Below are 16,244 nucleotides of genomic sequence, written 5' to 3' on the forward strand. Positions count from 1 at the left end.
AAGTTATAGTAGAACTAGCTTTGTAAAGGTCGTTTAGGTTTCTAGTAAGTAAATTACTATAATTTACATTTGATTATATATAATTAAGTCCAATTATACTTAGTCACCTAAGCTAATCTATTATTAGGATCTCTTTAGAAGGCTTTACTATAAAGACGGTTGGAATAGCGACTATTTACCTAATTATATTGCTCTACTCTATATCTATATACCTATTATCCAGTTTGAAGTTACCAACTTCGTCAATTACTAGAACAACTATACTATTTATAAACAAAAGAACTAGCGATATATTTATACTAGAACCCTTTAGAAGATATTCACCTATATATAGCCAAGGGTAGATATAGTCGACTATCGTCTACTACTATTATATAACCGCTAGGAGTTCCTTAACGAGCTTATAAAGATCGACAACATCGAGGTCGACCAATATCTCTCTAACAATATACTAACCCTTTGCAAATCACTTATAACGATATTTAACGAATTGGTTAGCAATTGGCTAGACTCGCCCTACCTCAATAAATATATACACCTTTAGAATCGCCTTACGCTTTATAAGTCTTAGGGGCACTAACCTTAGTTGTACTTACTTAAGAAGCCTACTAGTAGATAGATATAGTTCAAGCTTAATCTTAAATATTAAGGTATTTTTCTTAATGAGTTTTAAAGTAGAGAAGACGATTCTATAGCTATAGTAATTGATAAATTACAATAGGGTTTAAATCTCGCTAAAAGAAGTAGCGAAGAACAGAATAATAACGATAAGATTAAAGAGGAAGAGGATAAACCTAAACAAGATAGGGCAAAGAATATAGAATAAGGGCCTCCAATAGCTAATACAATATTGTTAGTCGACGTTGATTAAATTAAAAGGCTTATTAGAAGGGATATTTTTAACAATGTCTACCGCTTTTACTAGCTAATTTAGACGCCCTATATTATAAAAAGGAATACTATTTATAGGTAACTATATACCCTTATCTTCGAACTTAGCTAGCTCCTCTAGTATATACTCAGTTTTAGGGCCTAGGTCAGGGTCAGGATAAGCTACCTCCTAGTGCTTCTTTATATAACCCTCTTAGTTTTATATAGCCTTAGAATAGGCCCTCTACTTCGAGCTATATACGACTTTAGTCGCTACCTCCTTCTTCGTCTTCGCCTAGGTTACAACGTTTAGCTCTAACTTAACGATATCTAGCTCCGACTTAACGATACTACGCTCTAACTTAATATTTAGCTCCGACTTAATAACGCCTAGCTCCGATTTAATAGCGTTAGGCTTAGACTTAATACCTTACTCCGACTTAGTATAATCCACCTTCGACTTAATAAATAGGTCGTTATCGGAGTTAGAACCGAAGTATTCTCCTTTATCTCCTAACTCTACTTAGGGCTTGACAAAGCTCTCCTTCGACTTTAGCTAAAAAGCCTTTTTCGAATATAATTGAGCTTACTTAGCCTTAGGCAAGGGAATATCCTCCTTATCTATAGCTACTAACTCCTAATTTATTAATAAGTTGAAGTATATCACCTTATTAGGACCGAACTTCGACTTGTTGGCCGTTATAGCCTAGAACTTCTATAAGGTCACTGGCTTATTAGGTTTTAGACTAGAGAGCTCAATAATTAGGACCTATACCTTCGGAGTAACTTGACTAACGAAGCAGAAGTCTAATAGCTTATAGACTTTGTTGATATAGGCTAGTTCGAAAAGCCCTTTGATAAGCTTATAGTAATTGACCCAACGTTTCGAAAGTAAGTAGGGCTACGACCTATATTTACTAAACAATATAACTTTGGTCCATTGTTAGTGTATATAGCTTATAACTATCGAAGTGGTATACTCTCCTACCTAGAGTTCTGTTACACGCCGATGGTCCTCGGTGACCATCTGACGGTAAACGTGTAAGGGTGAGAAAGATCAATGCCTCATAGCCTCGTCAGCTGATGAGGCGGCACTCCTAAACACTAGTATGTGTCACAAAAGTATGTTGATGCAATCTGTCTTCCTACGAAGGGGTTCCAGGTGAGGTTCCCCTTTTTAAGGGAACGCTCGTCACCCCTGACCGCGGTGTAGTCATGGGTGCCCTTGCCACAGTTGCGTGTAACAAGTTCAAAAGCGATATTAACGACAAGATTTTACTATATACTATAGCCGTCTTCGGCGATACTCTTAGTATAGTTAAACTCCGCTATTCGATAAACGGAGCTTAGGCTCGCTATACTCGATATACTCTAAGAGGCTATTAAACTTGCTAAGCTTAGGCTCGTCTTAGAGAGTAAAGAGGAGCTAAACGAAGAGGTGGAATAGTAGGTATAGACGACTAGGAGCATTTATAGGGTTTAGCTACATTTAGGCTTCTCTAGAGAATCCTCAATTGTAATAGAAACAATCTAAGATCGGTAGAAGAGATATAAATAACGAGTTGGATACTCTATATAAATGTCATTATAGGAGCGACCTAATATAGGGTAAAAGCGGTATTTCTAAAAGTTGTTATATAACATTGTCGGTAGATAATAGTATTCGATTATATATAATTAAGTTTAAGTTCAAGCGATTTAGTTGACTTTGAGGAAAGGACAAATAAATAAAAGGGATTTTAGTTACTTTTTATATTTATTTTTAATACTAAAGATGTTAGGGATAATTATCTTCTATTGTCCTAGGCGATAGGTATATTATATTTTCTATTAAAGGTTAGATATAGTCCTAAACAGAGGTTTTTAAGCAAAGCCATTTTGACTTTACCGACTTTATAGAATATAGCTTTATTATATAATCTCTCGCCTATTGTATATTGTCTATATCCCTTATCAATATCTATACCCTATACTTAATCCCTCTCCCTAAGACCTAATCCCCTTTATCTATCGTCTAGACCCTATAACTATATCCCTTTACGTTTCCCTATCTATTATCATTTACTAATATACCTATTTCTTAGGGCTCCCCCTCTTAGCTTAGAGTTCCTCTACGTCTTTAATCTATTTTTTAAAAGTCTTAAGCTCCTTTATCGTCGACTTTTATAGGTACTTAGGTATAAAACCTTTAAAGTCTCTAAGCTCCTTCTTGCCCCTTTAGATAAGCTCTTTATACTCCTTATCTACTTCTATTAGCATTATACTAATACTAAGGAATAGAATTAAAATATACCTAGATATAATAAGCACTAAGTACTTAGGCTAAAGTAGTAACAGTTGGTATACGCTCTTTTACTATATTTATTAGCTAGTTAGTAGTATATCTTGTAGAGGCTATAGGAATAGGGGTTACTACAATTTTTATAGTCTATATTCTATTTTCCACCTTCGTTGAAAAGAAATAGCGCTATTGCTATAGTATAGGTTTATCTATCGAAGTCGAAGGTCGCTAGTTTCTTTTCGCCCTTTATCTAGACTATCTTTAACTCTAAAGGCCACTAGATAATCTATAAAATAATTAGAAAATATTTTTATATAATTAAGAATAATTAGGGATAACCAACTAGCTTCTAGGCGAATAGCTTCTAGACGTTGCTATACTTAGACTCCTCGAGCTACTTTATAGTCGTTATTATAAGGTCTTAGGGTACTAAGGCCGACTAACGCTCCTCTAGCGTCTATTTAAGGGTCTATATCTAAAGGCTATCGTCACTAGGGGAAGACGCTATAGTGACTGCTAATCGAGGTTAGAGATTCTAACCGATAGTAACTTAAGGGCGACTAAGGGCGACTATAAAAACTATTAGCAACCTACGTTTAGAAACTTCTAATAGTAGGGAATCAATACTAGACGCTTACAATTGAACTCGATCGAGCACGATTAAGGCTAGGAACTACGTAGCTAAATTAGTCTATTGGCTAGAGGGCTTGGTAGCTTAGGAAGAAAATAGGCCTAGGTGGCTAGTGGGTGGAAGGGATTTGTTTTCTATAGCGGCTAGAGAAAACTTTTGGGGCGGGGGCGGGGTAAGTTGGTAGCCAGGGTCTGGTTACGCCAAATTTGCCAGGTGGTTTAGGTTTTCGAAGAGTCCGAGCTCGAAGCCTCCGTAGGCCAGGCACGTCCGGGGCTTGGCTGCTGCCGTGACCACGCTTTCACCCCCTAGCACTCCACTCCACCAACCTCACAGACCAACCCCATTCCTGCTCCGCTTGTCCTGTCTCATAAACTGACCTGACCATCTTTTCGCACCATCTGGGAAAGCCGTGGGCCCTTTTGGAAGTCAACGACCACAACCGCCGTTTTGCATCGCCTGGTAGCACCGTGTGCTACGGAGTGCCCGCGCACCAGTCGTCCCAAGATCGCTGGTTGCACTCACCTGAGCTGCCGCGTTTCGCGATACCCCTCAATCGCCGGCCGACTCCTGCCGCTCGCTTGCCCCGTCGAAAGGTACCTCCGCCTCAGCCCGCACACTCCGGGCCCGGCCAGCCACACCGGCGGTCACACCAAGAACCGGACTGGAGTGGCCTCCTTCACAAATAGTTTCGCACAGAGTCAGTCGGCTTTTTGCCTTCGAATCAACCGCGACGGTGACAGGCGTGCCTTGCTCCCGCCGGCCCGTCCCGCCTCTCCCCCCCCTCCCTCTCACGCGGATGTCGATCAGGCTTGGTTTCATTCCGGACACGAACCGCCTCGGTTGTCTCGACCGCTCCCGGAGCAGGTAATTGTGTGGTTTTTATGGAGCCTTGACTAGCGGTCTGCTTTACACAACGCATCGGGCCGAACTGCTTGGGGGGTGGATCGAGTAATAGGAGGTCATGGGCAACAGCCAGGGCAAGCCCGTTGAGCTCGACGGCGAGGGTGAGTTCTCTTGTTTGATATCTCGCTCCCATATGCCTCAATTCTGCCTACTGACGCTGGTCGTGCCGGCCCCCAGTGAACCTGAACCACTTCCGTCTCCTCAGAGTCGTCGGCCGAGGTGCATTTGGCAAAGTACGGATCGTCGAACGAAAGGACACCGGGCTATCCTTCGCTCTCAAATACATCAGGAAAGATGAAGGTGGGATGCGGCCCAGATTCCCGACACTTGGAGGGCAGGAAAAGCTGACTCGCGCCCACCAGTCGTGCGGTCAGAAAGTGTGCGCAATATCATACGCGAGAGGCGGATGCTCGAGCACGTGAACCATCCGTTCATCTGCAACTTGCGATACAGCTTCCAAGACATCGAGTACATGTACGCAACGCACCTCTCGTCTTCTGGACCCAGGCTGACCGGTGCAGGTACTTGGTCGTCGACCTCATGAGCGGTGGAGATCTGCGGTTCCATATCTCGAGGAAGACCTTCACCGAGGAGGCGGTCAGGTTCTGGATAGCGGAGCTGGGCTGTGCCCTCAGGTACATCCACGGCCAGGGCATCATCCACCGTGATGTCAAGCCAGATAACGTATTACTCGACGCCGACGGACATGTGCATCTCACAGATTTCGTATGTTTGCTCCAACCCTCTGCCCCCAGACATAGGGGAACGCTGACCGGTTTTTCAGAATGTTGCCTCGGATGTTTTGCCGAACAAAGTCCTGACGAGCAAGTCAGGCACACTAGCCTACTTGGCACCAGAAGTCTACGCCGGGAATGGCTACGATGTTCGTGCAGATTGGTGGTCGCTGGGTGTCCTGTTCTACGAGTGCATATACAACAAGGTACGCTAGGCGGACTGTATCCCCTGACCATGGATACCAGGCGCGTTCTGTGCCACCAGCCACACAGCCATCACGAGCGCTAACGCATCCTTCAGAGGCCGTTCGAGGGAAATTCCGAGTCCTCCCTGAGCACCGTCATCCAAGCCGCCAAACCCAAGTTCCCCGTCACGAACCCTCCCGTATCGCTACCGTGCATGTACGCCATCAAGGACGCTTTGAACCCGGACCCGAATAAGCGCTTAGGCTCGACGTGGGAAAGTTTCACACAGCATGAGTTCTTCTCGTGCATCGACTTCATCGCGCTCGAGAGGAAGGAGATTGAGCCAGTCTTCGTGCCGTCCTCGGAGAAGACGAACTTTGACGCCACGTACGACTTGGAAGAGCTATTGTTGGAGGAGGCCCCGCTTGAGGCTCGCGCGCGCAGACAGAAGCCCCGCGAGAGGCTAAAAGACGACGCCACAGACAAGGAGATCCGGGAGGACGAGCTCTACCGCATGATCGAGACGGATTTCCGGCCGTTCGACTACACAGTTGCGGCCTACAAGAAGTGTGTCATGACCACCTCCCCCTGTTTTGCACTGGCATTTCCCCCTGGCTGACGCGGATCTAGGATCACGCAGCAACAGCAAGCGCTAGCAAGCGGGAAAGACGCGGCCGCGAGCGCGCCAGACAGCCCGGAGAACCTGCAACCGCAGGCGTTAACCACCGACGAAGCCACCCCATCCCCCGCCAGCAACGGCACGACACCAGCATCACCACCATCATCACAACAACAACACCAACCGCAGGAGGGCAACAAGCCGCACCAGCGCCCCCCAAGCAACCACCAACGGCGCGGCGCGCCAGGCCGCCCGCCGCCGCCGCTGCCGCCCTATCCGCAGACCTACACGGCCGGCGGCGGCAGCCACCGGCCGGGGCGCGGCGGGGCGCCGGGCATGATCATCGAGAGCCCGACCGGTGGCGTGCAGGTGACGCTGGACGGCGGCAGCAGCTGGAGCGAGCTGGCGCGGCAGGACGCCACGCTTCCCGCGGACGCGAGCGGCGCCAGCATCGGGCTCGGCGGCGCCGGCGGAGGCGGCGCCGGCGGCAAGCACCAGGGCGCCGAGACCTCCGGCGGCGTGTTCGGCTTCCTCCGCGGCAAGAAGGGCCGCGGGAACAGCCCCAAGCCCAAGGAGCGCGGCGTGCTGGGGAAGGAGGGGGCCAGAGTTATTTTGGGGTGAGGGGAGCGAAAGGGGCGGTGGGTTGGTAATCTCAGCGTGGAGGGATTTGTGGATACAGCAGGTAGTGGTGGTGGGCTTCACTAATCGGAACACAGGGGGAGGGGGGGAAATGGGGGAGTGAGTCTCTCGTCTCTTTTTTTCTTCTTTCTTTCCTTTTTAATGCCCCTTTTGCGATGCCCATCTGAATGCATACATACGCGCGTTGTGCGATTTGGCTTTACAGTTGACATTTACACGAGGGGGGTCTTCGGCGGTGGGAGAGGAGGAATAGAACATGGCTGGCTGTCACTGGGGGGATGCGGGGATAATCTGGGGTGAAATGGCGCCGAGTTCTGTTGTTGTTGTTGTTGTTGTTGTTGTGGTTGTTGTTTGTGCGGCTCGGGCCCATCAGCAGCATCCTCAGCGTTGTTTTATCGTCGTCTTGGTTGCCTGATTTTAGTGTTGTTATATGCCTGCGCTGTGTACATCTTGGTTGTATATTCTCTGGCCTTGTGTGGTTGTCATTTGTTTGAGCAAGCGAGAGCGAGAATTAGAATATGAGCGAACTGTATGTACAAGCGTTGGACAAGGTCTTTGCCCTGTCGTTTGCCGGGGATGAGTTTCCCGGGGCATATTGGTCCCGCCAAGGTCTTGTTGTAGCTTGAGCTGAACTAAGTTGGGCCAGGAAGTGTACGAGTTGATGTAGGTCGACATGTCGGTTAGTGAGGCTCAAGGAACGTGTCGGCAGGTCGGTCAATGATACCCCAGCTTGAGGTCAACGGGTACGGCGGCACTCCGGGTTTGCTCTCTGGTTATATGTCTGCTGCGGCTCATTGTTGCATGAGAACGCGGCATGATCTCCGTTCCCTGCCGGAGCTGAGCTGTCAGCCGTGAAGCGCCGGTATTTGGGCGAATATACAGGTGGGTGTCTATGTTGGAACCGGGGGTAAGCGGACGTAGGCAAAGCACACTCCAGAGGCAACTAAGAAGCTCACGGCTCTGCTGTCGCCCCGCCGTCGTCCTTCTCCCTACTCAACCACCAGTCCCGGCTAAGTCTTTCTCTAACCCCTCCAGAAAGGTCTCTGTCATCTTCTTCGCCCTCCGCTCACCGATCTCCCTCCTCCGCGCCTCAATCTCCCGCTTTCTCCTCGCCGCCTCCTCCTCCCTCTTCTTCCTCACCTCCTCCGTCCGCTTCCGCTCCTCCTCCAACGCCTTCATCTCCTCCTCCCGCTTCTCCTCCTCACGCGAGAACTTGTAGAACCCGACGCCCTTGGTGCGGATCTCCCGGTCCGCATCGTAGTGCGTGGCCTCGGGCGGCGTGGGGCTGCGGTCGCGCTTGCGCGCCAGCGCCTCCATCGCGTCGAGCCCGTCGCGCGCCGTGAAGGCCTCGGTCTGCACCGCGTCGCCGTGGATCAGCTCGGCCGGCGCCTTGGGCCGCGCCGACATGTGCTCGAGCTCGGTGGTCGAGGCGGCGGCGCGGGCGGCGCGCCGCTCGAGCCGGAGGATCTGCGCGCGCGTGAGGTGGCGCACGCGCCCGAACTCGTCGGTGTACTCGTGCAGGGTGGTGTCGATGTTCGGTTCGGCTTCGGGTTCTGAGTCTGAGTCTGAGGAGGACGAAGATGGGGCGTCGGGGTTGTTCTTGTTGGATTGGGATTCGGCCCATTTGCGGTCAAAGTCCACGAGGCCTATTTCCCGGCCAATGTAGTCGCCGCGTTGCATGGCGGCGTACAGACGGGCTTTGGACTCCATCCTGCGGCGGATGAATTCGCGCTCGGCTTTGCTCTCTTCGGTACCAACGGGGGATTTGAGGGCAAGCTTCTTGCTCTCTTTAGCTTCGGTGTTGGCGTCTTTGCGCTTGATTTTGGTCTTGGAGAGCTCATCTGTCTTCAACTTCGACGGGCGAGTCCGGCCGGTAGTGGTTGCCGCGGACGAGTCCCCTGCTGGTGGGTTGGCAAAGGATGTGGCAAGCAAGGAGCTCAGTTGTGAGGCGAAGGCAAGAGACCCCGACAGCGGCATCTCCTTCTTCTGCTTTTTGGGCGGCGGTTGCCCGTACAAGTGCGGATCTTGTGGCATTGTGGCGAGGGTCGTGGGATGGTGACTCGTGGCATGAAAAAGGAATCAGGGAGCGCCGACGGGACAATAGGTTCTGCCTACGGTCTCCGAATTCCCGAGCTCATAGGTTGCAGGCACTGTGTTCGGGTGGTTACCAGACAGAGCCTCACAAGCTGCTGGTTGCTTGGATAACGCAGGCTAAGTTCGGAGGCACCCTTGCGGCCAGGAAGCATGAGGTGTCGCCGAAGTGGCTGCATACATACAGGTGGGGCAACCCATGACAAGGCGCAAGTGGCAGGAATGTGCTGGTTTTCCAGGACCCCTGCAATACAGGTGCTTGGCGTAATCACTGAGGACAGCCCAGGGAGCTCCCAACCTGGAACGAGCATGTGGATTCCTGTTGGCCAACTTCAGATGCCCTGGGTCGCGCCCGCCATCCCTGCTCTGCTTCTGCCGGTCCTTATCGCTGATGCTGTGGCATCCTCCCTTCGTCCACTTCTCGACCTCCGCATATCTAGCGTAACTCGCCCATACTTGCATCTCGCCCTGATGGAAATCCGGCTCGCTCGGGCGGGGATCATGCCACATCATTGCCTTGGACTCCCGACAAGCTGAGGTGACCCGCCGAGGACCATTCAGTCGACGACTGCGATATCCTCGGCAACTGTCGCTGATCGACCATATGCACAAACACGCTCGCATGCAGCTGCAGCTATCAGGATAACACAACCGTATCTGCGTTTCCCCCCGGACGCCAACGGGGTGCTCCCGGATCTTCCATTTTCAACACCGCTTCACCCAAGATGGCCGATTACGCTTCAGAGGTCGCCAGCTGGTTTACCTGGCTCTCCGAGCTCAGCATCGTTCCGAGCGAATACCAATATATTATCCGCATCATATCCGCCTTCTTTGTAAGCTGGGTTCTCCTCTCAGTTCTTGCTTGCTTCCAGGCTAGCTGTTGACAGAGTGTGTGCTCGCAGGTAACGCTGGGCCTCGTGCCCATCGTGCCGATCGCGTTGCTGGTGATCTACGATGTTGGGCTCTGGCTCTGGAGGCTCGCCGCCGCTAGCCGGCGTGCAAGGTCCTTGATGCATGCTGGCGGTACTGGCGACTTCCAAATAGCGGCAAGCCACGGACCGGCTCCTAACGTATCGATCGCGGTGAAGAAGACGAACTAGAAATTTGCCGTCTCCCGTTCCGGAGGCGGCCATCTGCGTCACACACTTGTGGGAAAGGGGGATGGAAAGCAGCAGCAGCAGCAGCAGCAAGAAACTGCTTTGGAGTTCAGCATTTTTTGACTGCCTGTCGGGATGGCGCCGAGTTCGGCGGCCTAAGCAATCTGAGAGAGCACCTTGAGGAGGTCGCTTGTCACGCCCATTGCTGTCACGTCGCCGCCGGCGCCGGCGCCCTGGATGATCAGCGGGTTGCTTCCGTACCGTTTAGTGTAGAAGCTGATGATGTTATCGCTGCCTTTCAGCGCCGCAATGGGGTGTGACAGATCGAACTTCTCGAGCCCGACCCTGACCTGCTTCGTGGCGACGTCGATGCTGCCCACAAAGCGCACCACCTTGCCCTCCCGCTCCGCCTCCGCCTTTGTCTCCTCCATCTGGGCGTCAAACGCCGGCAGCTTCTCGAGGAACTCGTCCCCGCTGGCCGCCGACTCGAGCTCCTTGGGGATCAGGCTCTGCACGGGGAAAGACGTCGGCGACTCGACCGGCAGGCCCGCCAGCCGCGCGAGGATGGTCAGCTTACGGGCGACGTCCAGCCCGTTCAGGTCGTCCCGCGGGTCCGGCTCTGTGTAGCCCAGCTCCTTGGCCTTCTTCACCTCGGCCGACCACCTGCCGCCGCCGGAGCCCGAGGCCGGGGCAAACGAGTTGAACAGGAACGACATCGTGCCGCTGAAGACGCCCTCGATCTTGGTCACCTCGTCGCCCGTGTCGACGAGGTCCTTGAGCGTCGAGATGACGGGCAGGCCGGCGCCGACCGACGACTCGTGGTACACCTTGGCGCCCGACTGCGCGGCCGCGGCGAAGATGTCCTGCCACAGCTTGTAGGGGCCCGAGAAGGCCTTCTTGTTGGGCGTCACGATGCTGATGCCGCGGCCGAGGAAGAGCGGGTAGGCGTCGGCGACGTCCTGGGAGCTGGTGTTGTCGACGAGCACCGTCTTAGAACCCGAGGTGCCGAGGAAGTCGGCCAGCTTGGGCAGCGGCAGCGGAGCGTGCGGGGACGCGGCGAGCGTCGACGGGAGGTCGCGGAAGTCGATGGCCACGTGGTCGGTGCTGTACAGCGCCTTCTTGCTCGTGCAGATGTAGGTAACGACGAGCTTCGGGCTGGGACGCCGGGCGGCGAGCTGCTCGAGCTGCGATAGGAAGCACTTTCCTACGCCGCCAAGGCCTATGGGAGTCGCGGCTGTTAGCTTGGGCATGGCCATGGAAGGAGATCCAGTGAGGGGCTGTGGGCTGGGGACTGGGCTGTGCTAGTAGCATACCGATGATGGCGATGTTGACCTGTCGAACCGAGGTTGCAGCCATTGCATCTATTCTTGTGGTGCTTTCCTGCTCTAATAATTGATCTCACTTCCAGCCTGTGTCCAGCACGGAGCCGACGGTGGAGGGGCACCTTGACTCTAAAATGTCGACATGGCTGCCGCCGATAGCGGGGCAGATGGATCCCGCAGCTTGGAGCAGGGGTGCTCCCCACGCTGCCACTCGTGCTGTGGGACCCTGTCAAGGAATCTTTTCTTGAGAGGTAGGTAAATTACCTACTGAATGTCATTGCTTTTACATCCGCAAGTTTTGCATCTCATACCGACAATCTCAAAATCATATAACAGGGACGGGCTGGATACCGCTTGCTGCGCAAATAATATACTATCTGTTCAAAGTCCCAAATCTTGCAATATGGGCCGCGCCAAAAAAGACAGGAGGCAGAAGCGCGAAGACTACCGCGCGGCGCTGAGGGAGGACGATGTCACGGAGCTGCCCAGAAAGAAGTTTTACCGCCAGAGAGCGCACGCCAACCCCTTCTCCGACCACCGATTAATATAGTGCGTGCAGCAGTCATAGTCACCGGGCCCTGGAACCGCTGTAGCTGACTGACGTGTAGCCCGCCACACCCAGATCAGATGGACTGGTCCTCATTATATCCAGACTACGTCGTCGATGAGCCTCAGCAAGACCAGCAGACTCCAGCCCCAGAAACACCGTCAGATCGCGAGCTCACGCCAGCCAGACCGAAGAGGATATCCAAAGACGTCGAAGTGGCCGACATCGGCTGTGGCTTCGGCGGCCTGCTGGTGGCGCTCGCGCCCCTGATGCCCGAAACGCTGATCCTGGGGCTCGAGATCCGCGTGTCGGTCACCCAGTTCGTCGAGGACCGCATCAAGGCGCTGCGGCGGCAGAACGAAGCGGCGGGGCTGTACCGCAACGTGGGCGTGCTGCGCGCCAACACGATGAAGTTCCTGCCCAACTTCTTCCGCAAGGGCCAGCTCGCCAAGGTCTTCATCTGCTTCCCGGACCCGCACTTCAAGGCGCGCAAGCACAAGCAGCGCATCGTCTCGACCACGCTCAACTCCGAGTACGCGTACGTGCTGCGGCCTGGCGGGATCGTGTACACCATCACGGACGTGCCGGATCTGCACGAGTGGATGGTGCAGCACTTCGAGGCGCACCCGTCCTTCGAGCGCGTGCCCGAGGACGAGCAGGAGGCCGACCCGTGCGTGCCCATCATGCGCACCGAGACGGAGGAGGGGAAGAAGGTTGAGAGGCATAAGGGGCAGAAGCACGTCGCGCTGTTTAGGAGGCTGGAGGATCCTGCTTGGTGAGGGCAAGAGGAGGACCGGCCAAGAAGTCGGGTTAGGTCCCGAAGCGGCGGGAAAAGAGGCATGCGGCACGTTCTCAAAGTGAACATATACCCAACACTGAACAAAGATGCCCGTGTCGACGGTCTCAACCTCTGTCGGCGTATGCGGTCAGAGGTGTCTCGAACACTCCGTCCCAGTCAACTGCCCATGATTTCAGGCTACCACGCTGTGTGTAGTTCGCCCTCTGCCCACGTTGCCACGCAACAGCCGAGTGAGATCATGTGCGCCGGCTAGTTGACTTCTACCAAAACTGGGTCTCACCTTGACTGTTGGGCGGCGAAACGCCAACGGAGACACCGTAACTGGATTGATTACACCAACTCTTTCAACACCGATGACCGCCCAACTGTTGTGTGTCGTCAACCCATACCCGTCAACCCCCCCGCGCCATTTTTTTTCCTTGGGATCAACCGTTATCCGGGCGAGGGCGGCTTAGGCCCTCTCGCTGACTGTTACCTTCTGGCGTTCCTCCATGAGGTTATTCCAGGCTCCCTTCCACGCAAGGCATCCTGCCGGCCAGCCTACACCATACATACATGACACAGATACCGGCAACTAGACCGAACATGCGAGAGACGTAAACAAGCTCAGCTGTCTCAACACAGCCGGAAACTCCGTGGTTCATGTTTTTGAATCAACACCCTCCCTCTACATCAAACAACCCACCCACCCATGCAACTCTGCCTTAGCCCCCAGAACCTCCTACGCCAACACCCCGTATCCTGACCTATCCCGACCAGAGTCATCCAGACATGACGCAATACCAAGTTCATGGCAAGAGAAAAAGATGAAAATGACAAAAAGAAAAAGAAGGGGAAGGACGCTACAAGTCCAACGCCTGGGTATTATCGTCCCGCATCTCGTCGCTGCCCAGCTCCTTCTCGAGCTCGTCGGCCACGAAGCTCTCGTACTCCTCCAGGCTCTTCTGGATGTGCATCTTGAACTTGATGACGTCGTTGAGCATGCGCATCGTCTCGGTGTGCAGCTCCTCGCGCAGCGCGTTGGCGCGGAGGGTGAGCTGTTCGTACCTGTGGCGCGGTGCAAGCACTGTCAGTTCCTCTTTCTTTTTTTTTTTTTTTTTCCTTTCTTTTTTTTTTCCTGAAGTTCTGGTTGTAGGACTTGGAGATAGACAGAGAAGTAAAGAAAAAAGAAAAAGAAAAAGAGAGAGGGAAACTCACTCGATATTGGTGTTCATCTCGCGCTGCTCCATCAGCTGAACCGACTCGGACAGCTGGGCGCGCATCTTGGCGAGCTCCTTCTCCATCTTCTCGATCTGGGCGTCCGAGGCGAGCTTCTGGGCCGTCGTGACCTCCTTGGTCTTCTCGTACTCCTCCTCGGCGGCGCGCACGCGGTGCTCGAGCGCCTCGACCTCGCTGCGCTTGTCCTCGATGGCCTCCTTGGCCCGGTCCAGCAGGTCGTGGTCCTCCATCATGGCGTCGAGCGCGGCCTTGCGCCGCTCCGAGATCTCCTTGCGCAGCCCCAGGAAGCTGTTCTTAACCTGCCCCCGGAGGTCCAGGTTGAGCACGTGCGCCGGCTGGTAGCCCGTCACGGGGTCCGCCAGCAGCCGGTCGCTCTCGGGATGCACGGCCGAGCCGGAGCCCTGCAGCTGCGACGACGTGAAGGCGGGCGGCCCCTCGTTGACCATGAGCTGCAGCTCGTAGTCGCGGCCCTTCGCGTTAACCGCCGTCGCGGGAATCAGGCCGATCTGGTACGCGATTGTGTTGTACCGGTCGACCATGCGCTCGAGGTCGTCCAGGCGCTGGCTGGCCTCCAGCTCCTTCTCGGCCACCTTCCGCTTGACGTCGTCCAGCCGCTGCTCGGCCGACTCGATGCTCTTCTGCAGACGCTCCCGCTCGGCAGTCATGCGGTCGATATCCTGCATGCTGATCCCCTGGTCGTCCACGGCCTCCTTCAGCCGGCGGCGCTCCTCCTCGGCCTCGCGCAGCTCGCCCTGCAGCTTGTCGAGCTCCTCCTGCAGCACCTGGATGCGGGCCTCGTACTTCTCGGACCGCTGCAGCGCCAGCGTGTTGTACTCCTCGAACTTGGCCTTGTCCTCCTCCATGATCCTAAAATGGTTGTCCAGCACGGCCGGGTCGGGCATCGACTTCTCGAGCTCCTCGATCTCCTTGAGCAGCCGCGCGTGCTCGCCCTCGAGCATCTCCAGCTCCTGCACGTACTTGGCGTTGGACCGCTCGAACTCCCGCGCCATGGCCTGCACGTGCGGCGCCAGGGCCTTCTCCACGTCCTCGTCGCCGGCCTCGTCGTCCATGTTGAGCCAGTCCTGGTAGGCGTTCGTCAGGAAGTCGAAGATGATGTTATCACCCGTGACGTCGACGCCGGCCTCCAGGCACGCGTCGACGTACTGGTTGACCGAGTAGCGCTCCAGCATCTGGGCCAGCTGCATCATCCAGTGCAGCAGCCCCAGGAAGGTGCTCCAGTTCTGGCCGCCGACGGCGGCGATCTGGCTCTTGGTGATGCTCCGCTCGTACGGGTACCGCAGCTGCTTCAGCAGCGGCGGCACCTCCTGGTCGATGTTCTTCTGGAAGCGGTAGCTCGGGTCGATGCGCCGGTAGAGCCATTGGAACATGAAGTTGAAGTCCTTCTGCGTCGGCGATCTGATAAAATTGTCCGACAGCTTGTGGCTCATCTCCATCTCGAAGTTGTGCTTGGCCATGTACTCGATCAGCTCTTGCCCCAGCCGGTTCTGGTATGACCTGTCCTTGAGCGGTCGCGGGTCTCGCGGTACGCCGGCCGCCTGGGGGGCCTGCTGGAAGAAGCTCTGGTGGCCGCCCATGGGGCCGGCGATCGTGGAGGGGCGGGCGCGGTAGACGCTGCTGCGGCGTTCATGGTCGGTGGACGGGCCGGGGGTGTGGTATGGCTTCAGCGCAGCCGTGGTGCTGGGGTTGTAGCCCGCGACCGAGGCGCGCTTGACCGAGGACAGGCCGATGTCAGCAAGGTTTGTGCCGGACGAGGAGCGCTGGAATAATGGCTGGTTCGGGCGCGACATGGCCAGCGAATGGCGCGACCCGGACACGGAGCGGCCGTGGCTGGCGCTGCCGATGGCGCTGGATCGCTTCATGGTGGAGGAGGGTTGCGGGATACCCGAGTTCAGGTTGAGCCCTCCTAGGGTCTGCTGCGGCAGACAGAAATCAGCGCTGGCCTGTTTCATTGCGACGGGGAGAGGCCTCTGCAGGGGAAATGCGCCGAGCGGCGAGACTGGAAGGCTTTGCGACTCCGTACCTCCCTGGGTCTCCGGACGCTCCAGAGTCCATTGTCTTGCGACATGGTCCGCAAAAAGCCAGAAAGTTGTTCGTGCCTTGTGTGCAGGTGGAAGAAAGCTGGAAAGAAAAAGCACGTCAAGCTAAGTTGAATGTCTAGCTGTTTGGGCTGCCGTCTGGTGGATATGGATGCGATCGCGTAACCTCGTTCAAGATCGAGCCCAGCGCGGCGGGATGGCCTTTCGCGATGACGAAAAGTCAATGTGTAATTACGGCGAATGGTTGCTG

The 16,244-nt window shown here is 54.3% G+C and overlaps 5 protein-coding genes across 5 annotated transcripts; 2 read left to right on the forward strand and 3 right to left on the reverse strand.

The window, feature by feature from the left end:
* Positions 1-4,743: 4,743 nt before the first annotated feature.
* On the forward strand, positions 4,744-6,845 carry THITE_2072310 (uncharacterized protein; the record flags this gene model as incomplete). The annotated part of the gene is made up of 7 exons (XM_003650367.1): positions 4,744-4,786; positions 4,863-4,985; positions 5,048-5,159; positions 5,207-5,411; positions 5,470-5,625; positions 5,721-6,172; positions 6,236-6,845. 7 exons carry the CDS (start codon positions 4,744-4,746, stop codon positions 6,843-6,845), a joined length of 1,701 nt encoding a protein of 566 aa, XP_003650415.1.
* Positions 6,846-7,856: 1,011 nt separating this feature from the next.
* On the reverse strand, positions 7,857-8,897 carry THITE_2041261 (uncharacterized protein; the record flags this gene model as incomplete). The annotated part of the gene is made up of 1 exon (XM_003650368.1): positions 7,857-8,897. The coding sequence occupies one exon, from the start codon at positions 8,895-8,897 to the stop codon at positions 7,857-7,859; it is 1,041 nt and encodes a 346-aa protein (XP_003650416.1).
* Positions 8,898-9,892: 995 nt separating this feature from the next.
* Positions 9,893-11,520, reverse strand: THITE_2109840 (uncharacterized protein). Its single transcript, XM_003650369.1, has 2 exons — positions 11,365-11,520; positions 9,893-11,270 (listed from the first exon to the last, which is right to left on the reverse strand). The coding sequence occupies exons 1-2, from the start codon at positions 11,405-11,407 to the stop codon at positions 10,207-10,209; spliced, it is 1,107 nt and encodes a 368-aa protein (XP_003650417.1). The 5' UTR covers positions 11,408-11,520; the 3' UTR covers positions 9,893-10,206.
* A 19-nt stretch (positions 11,521-11,539) lies between these two features.
* THITE_2109842 (uncharacterized protein) lies at positions 11,540-13,112 on the forward strand. The gene is made up of 2 exons (XM_003650370.1): positions 11,540-11,922; positions 11,982-13,112. The coding sequence occupies exons 1-2, from the start codon at positions 11,777-11,779 to the stop codon at positions 12,697-12,699; spliced, it is 864 nt and encodes a 287-aa protein (XP_003650418.1). The 5' UTR covers positions 11,540-11,776; the 3' UTR covers positions 12,700-13,112.
* A 61-nt stretch (positions 13,113-13,173) lies between these two features.
* Positions 13,174-16,236, reverse strand: THITE_2109844 (uncharacterized protein). The gene is made up of 3 exons (XM_003650371.1): positions 15,979-16,236; positions 13,917-15,871; positions 13,174-13,766 (listed from the first exon to the last, which is right to left on the reverse strand). Exons 1-3 carry the CDS (start codon positions 16,021-16,023, stop codon positions 13,562-13,564), a joined length of 2,205 nt encoding a protein of 734 aa, XP_003650419.1. The 5' UTR covers positions 16,024-16,236; the 3' UTR covers positions 13,174-13,561.
* Between the last annotated feature and the right edge of the window lie 8 nt (positions 16,237-16,244).

Source organism: Thermothielavioides terrestris, chromosome 1, assembly GCF_000226115.1.
Source record: "Thermothielavioides terrestris NRRL 8126 chromosome 1, complete sequence".
Lineage (NCBI taxonomy): Eukaryota > Fungi > Ascomycota > Sordariomycetes > Sordariales > Chaetomiaceae > Thermothielavioides > Thermothielavioides terrestris.

Bases quoted from the DNA above. Each gene is read 5' to 3' on its own strand.
- THITE_2109840 (XM_003650369.1), bottom strand. From the start codon at position 11,407: ATGGCTGCAACCTCGGTTCGACAGGTCAACATCGCCATCATCG. The intron at 11,271-11,364 runs GTATGCTACTAG...CGACTCCCATAG, and splicing joins GGTCAACATCGCCATCATCG to GCCTTGGCGGCGTAGGAAAG.
- THITE_2109842 (XM_003650370.1), top strand. From the start codon at position 11,777: ATGGGCCGCGCCAAAAAAGACAGGAGGCAGAAGCGCGAAGACTACCGC. The intron at 11,923-11,981 runs GTGCGTGCAGCA...ACTGACGTGTAG, and splicing joins TCCGACCACCGATTAATATA to CCCGCCACACCCAGATCAGA.
- THITE_2109844 (XM_003650371.1), bottom strand. From the start codon at position 16,023: ATGTCGCAAGACAATGGACTCTGGAGCGTCCGGAGACCCAGGGAG. The intron at 15,872-15,978 runs GTACGGAGTCGC...TGTCTGCCGCAG, and splicing joins GCGTCCGGAGACCCAGGGAG to CAGACCCTAGGAGGGCTCAA. The intron at 13,767-13,916 runs GTGAGTTTCCCT...ACCGCGCCACAG, and splicing joins GAGATGAACACCAATATCGA to GTACGAACAGCTCACCCTCC.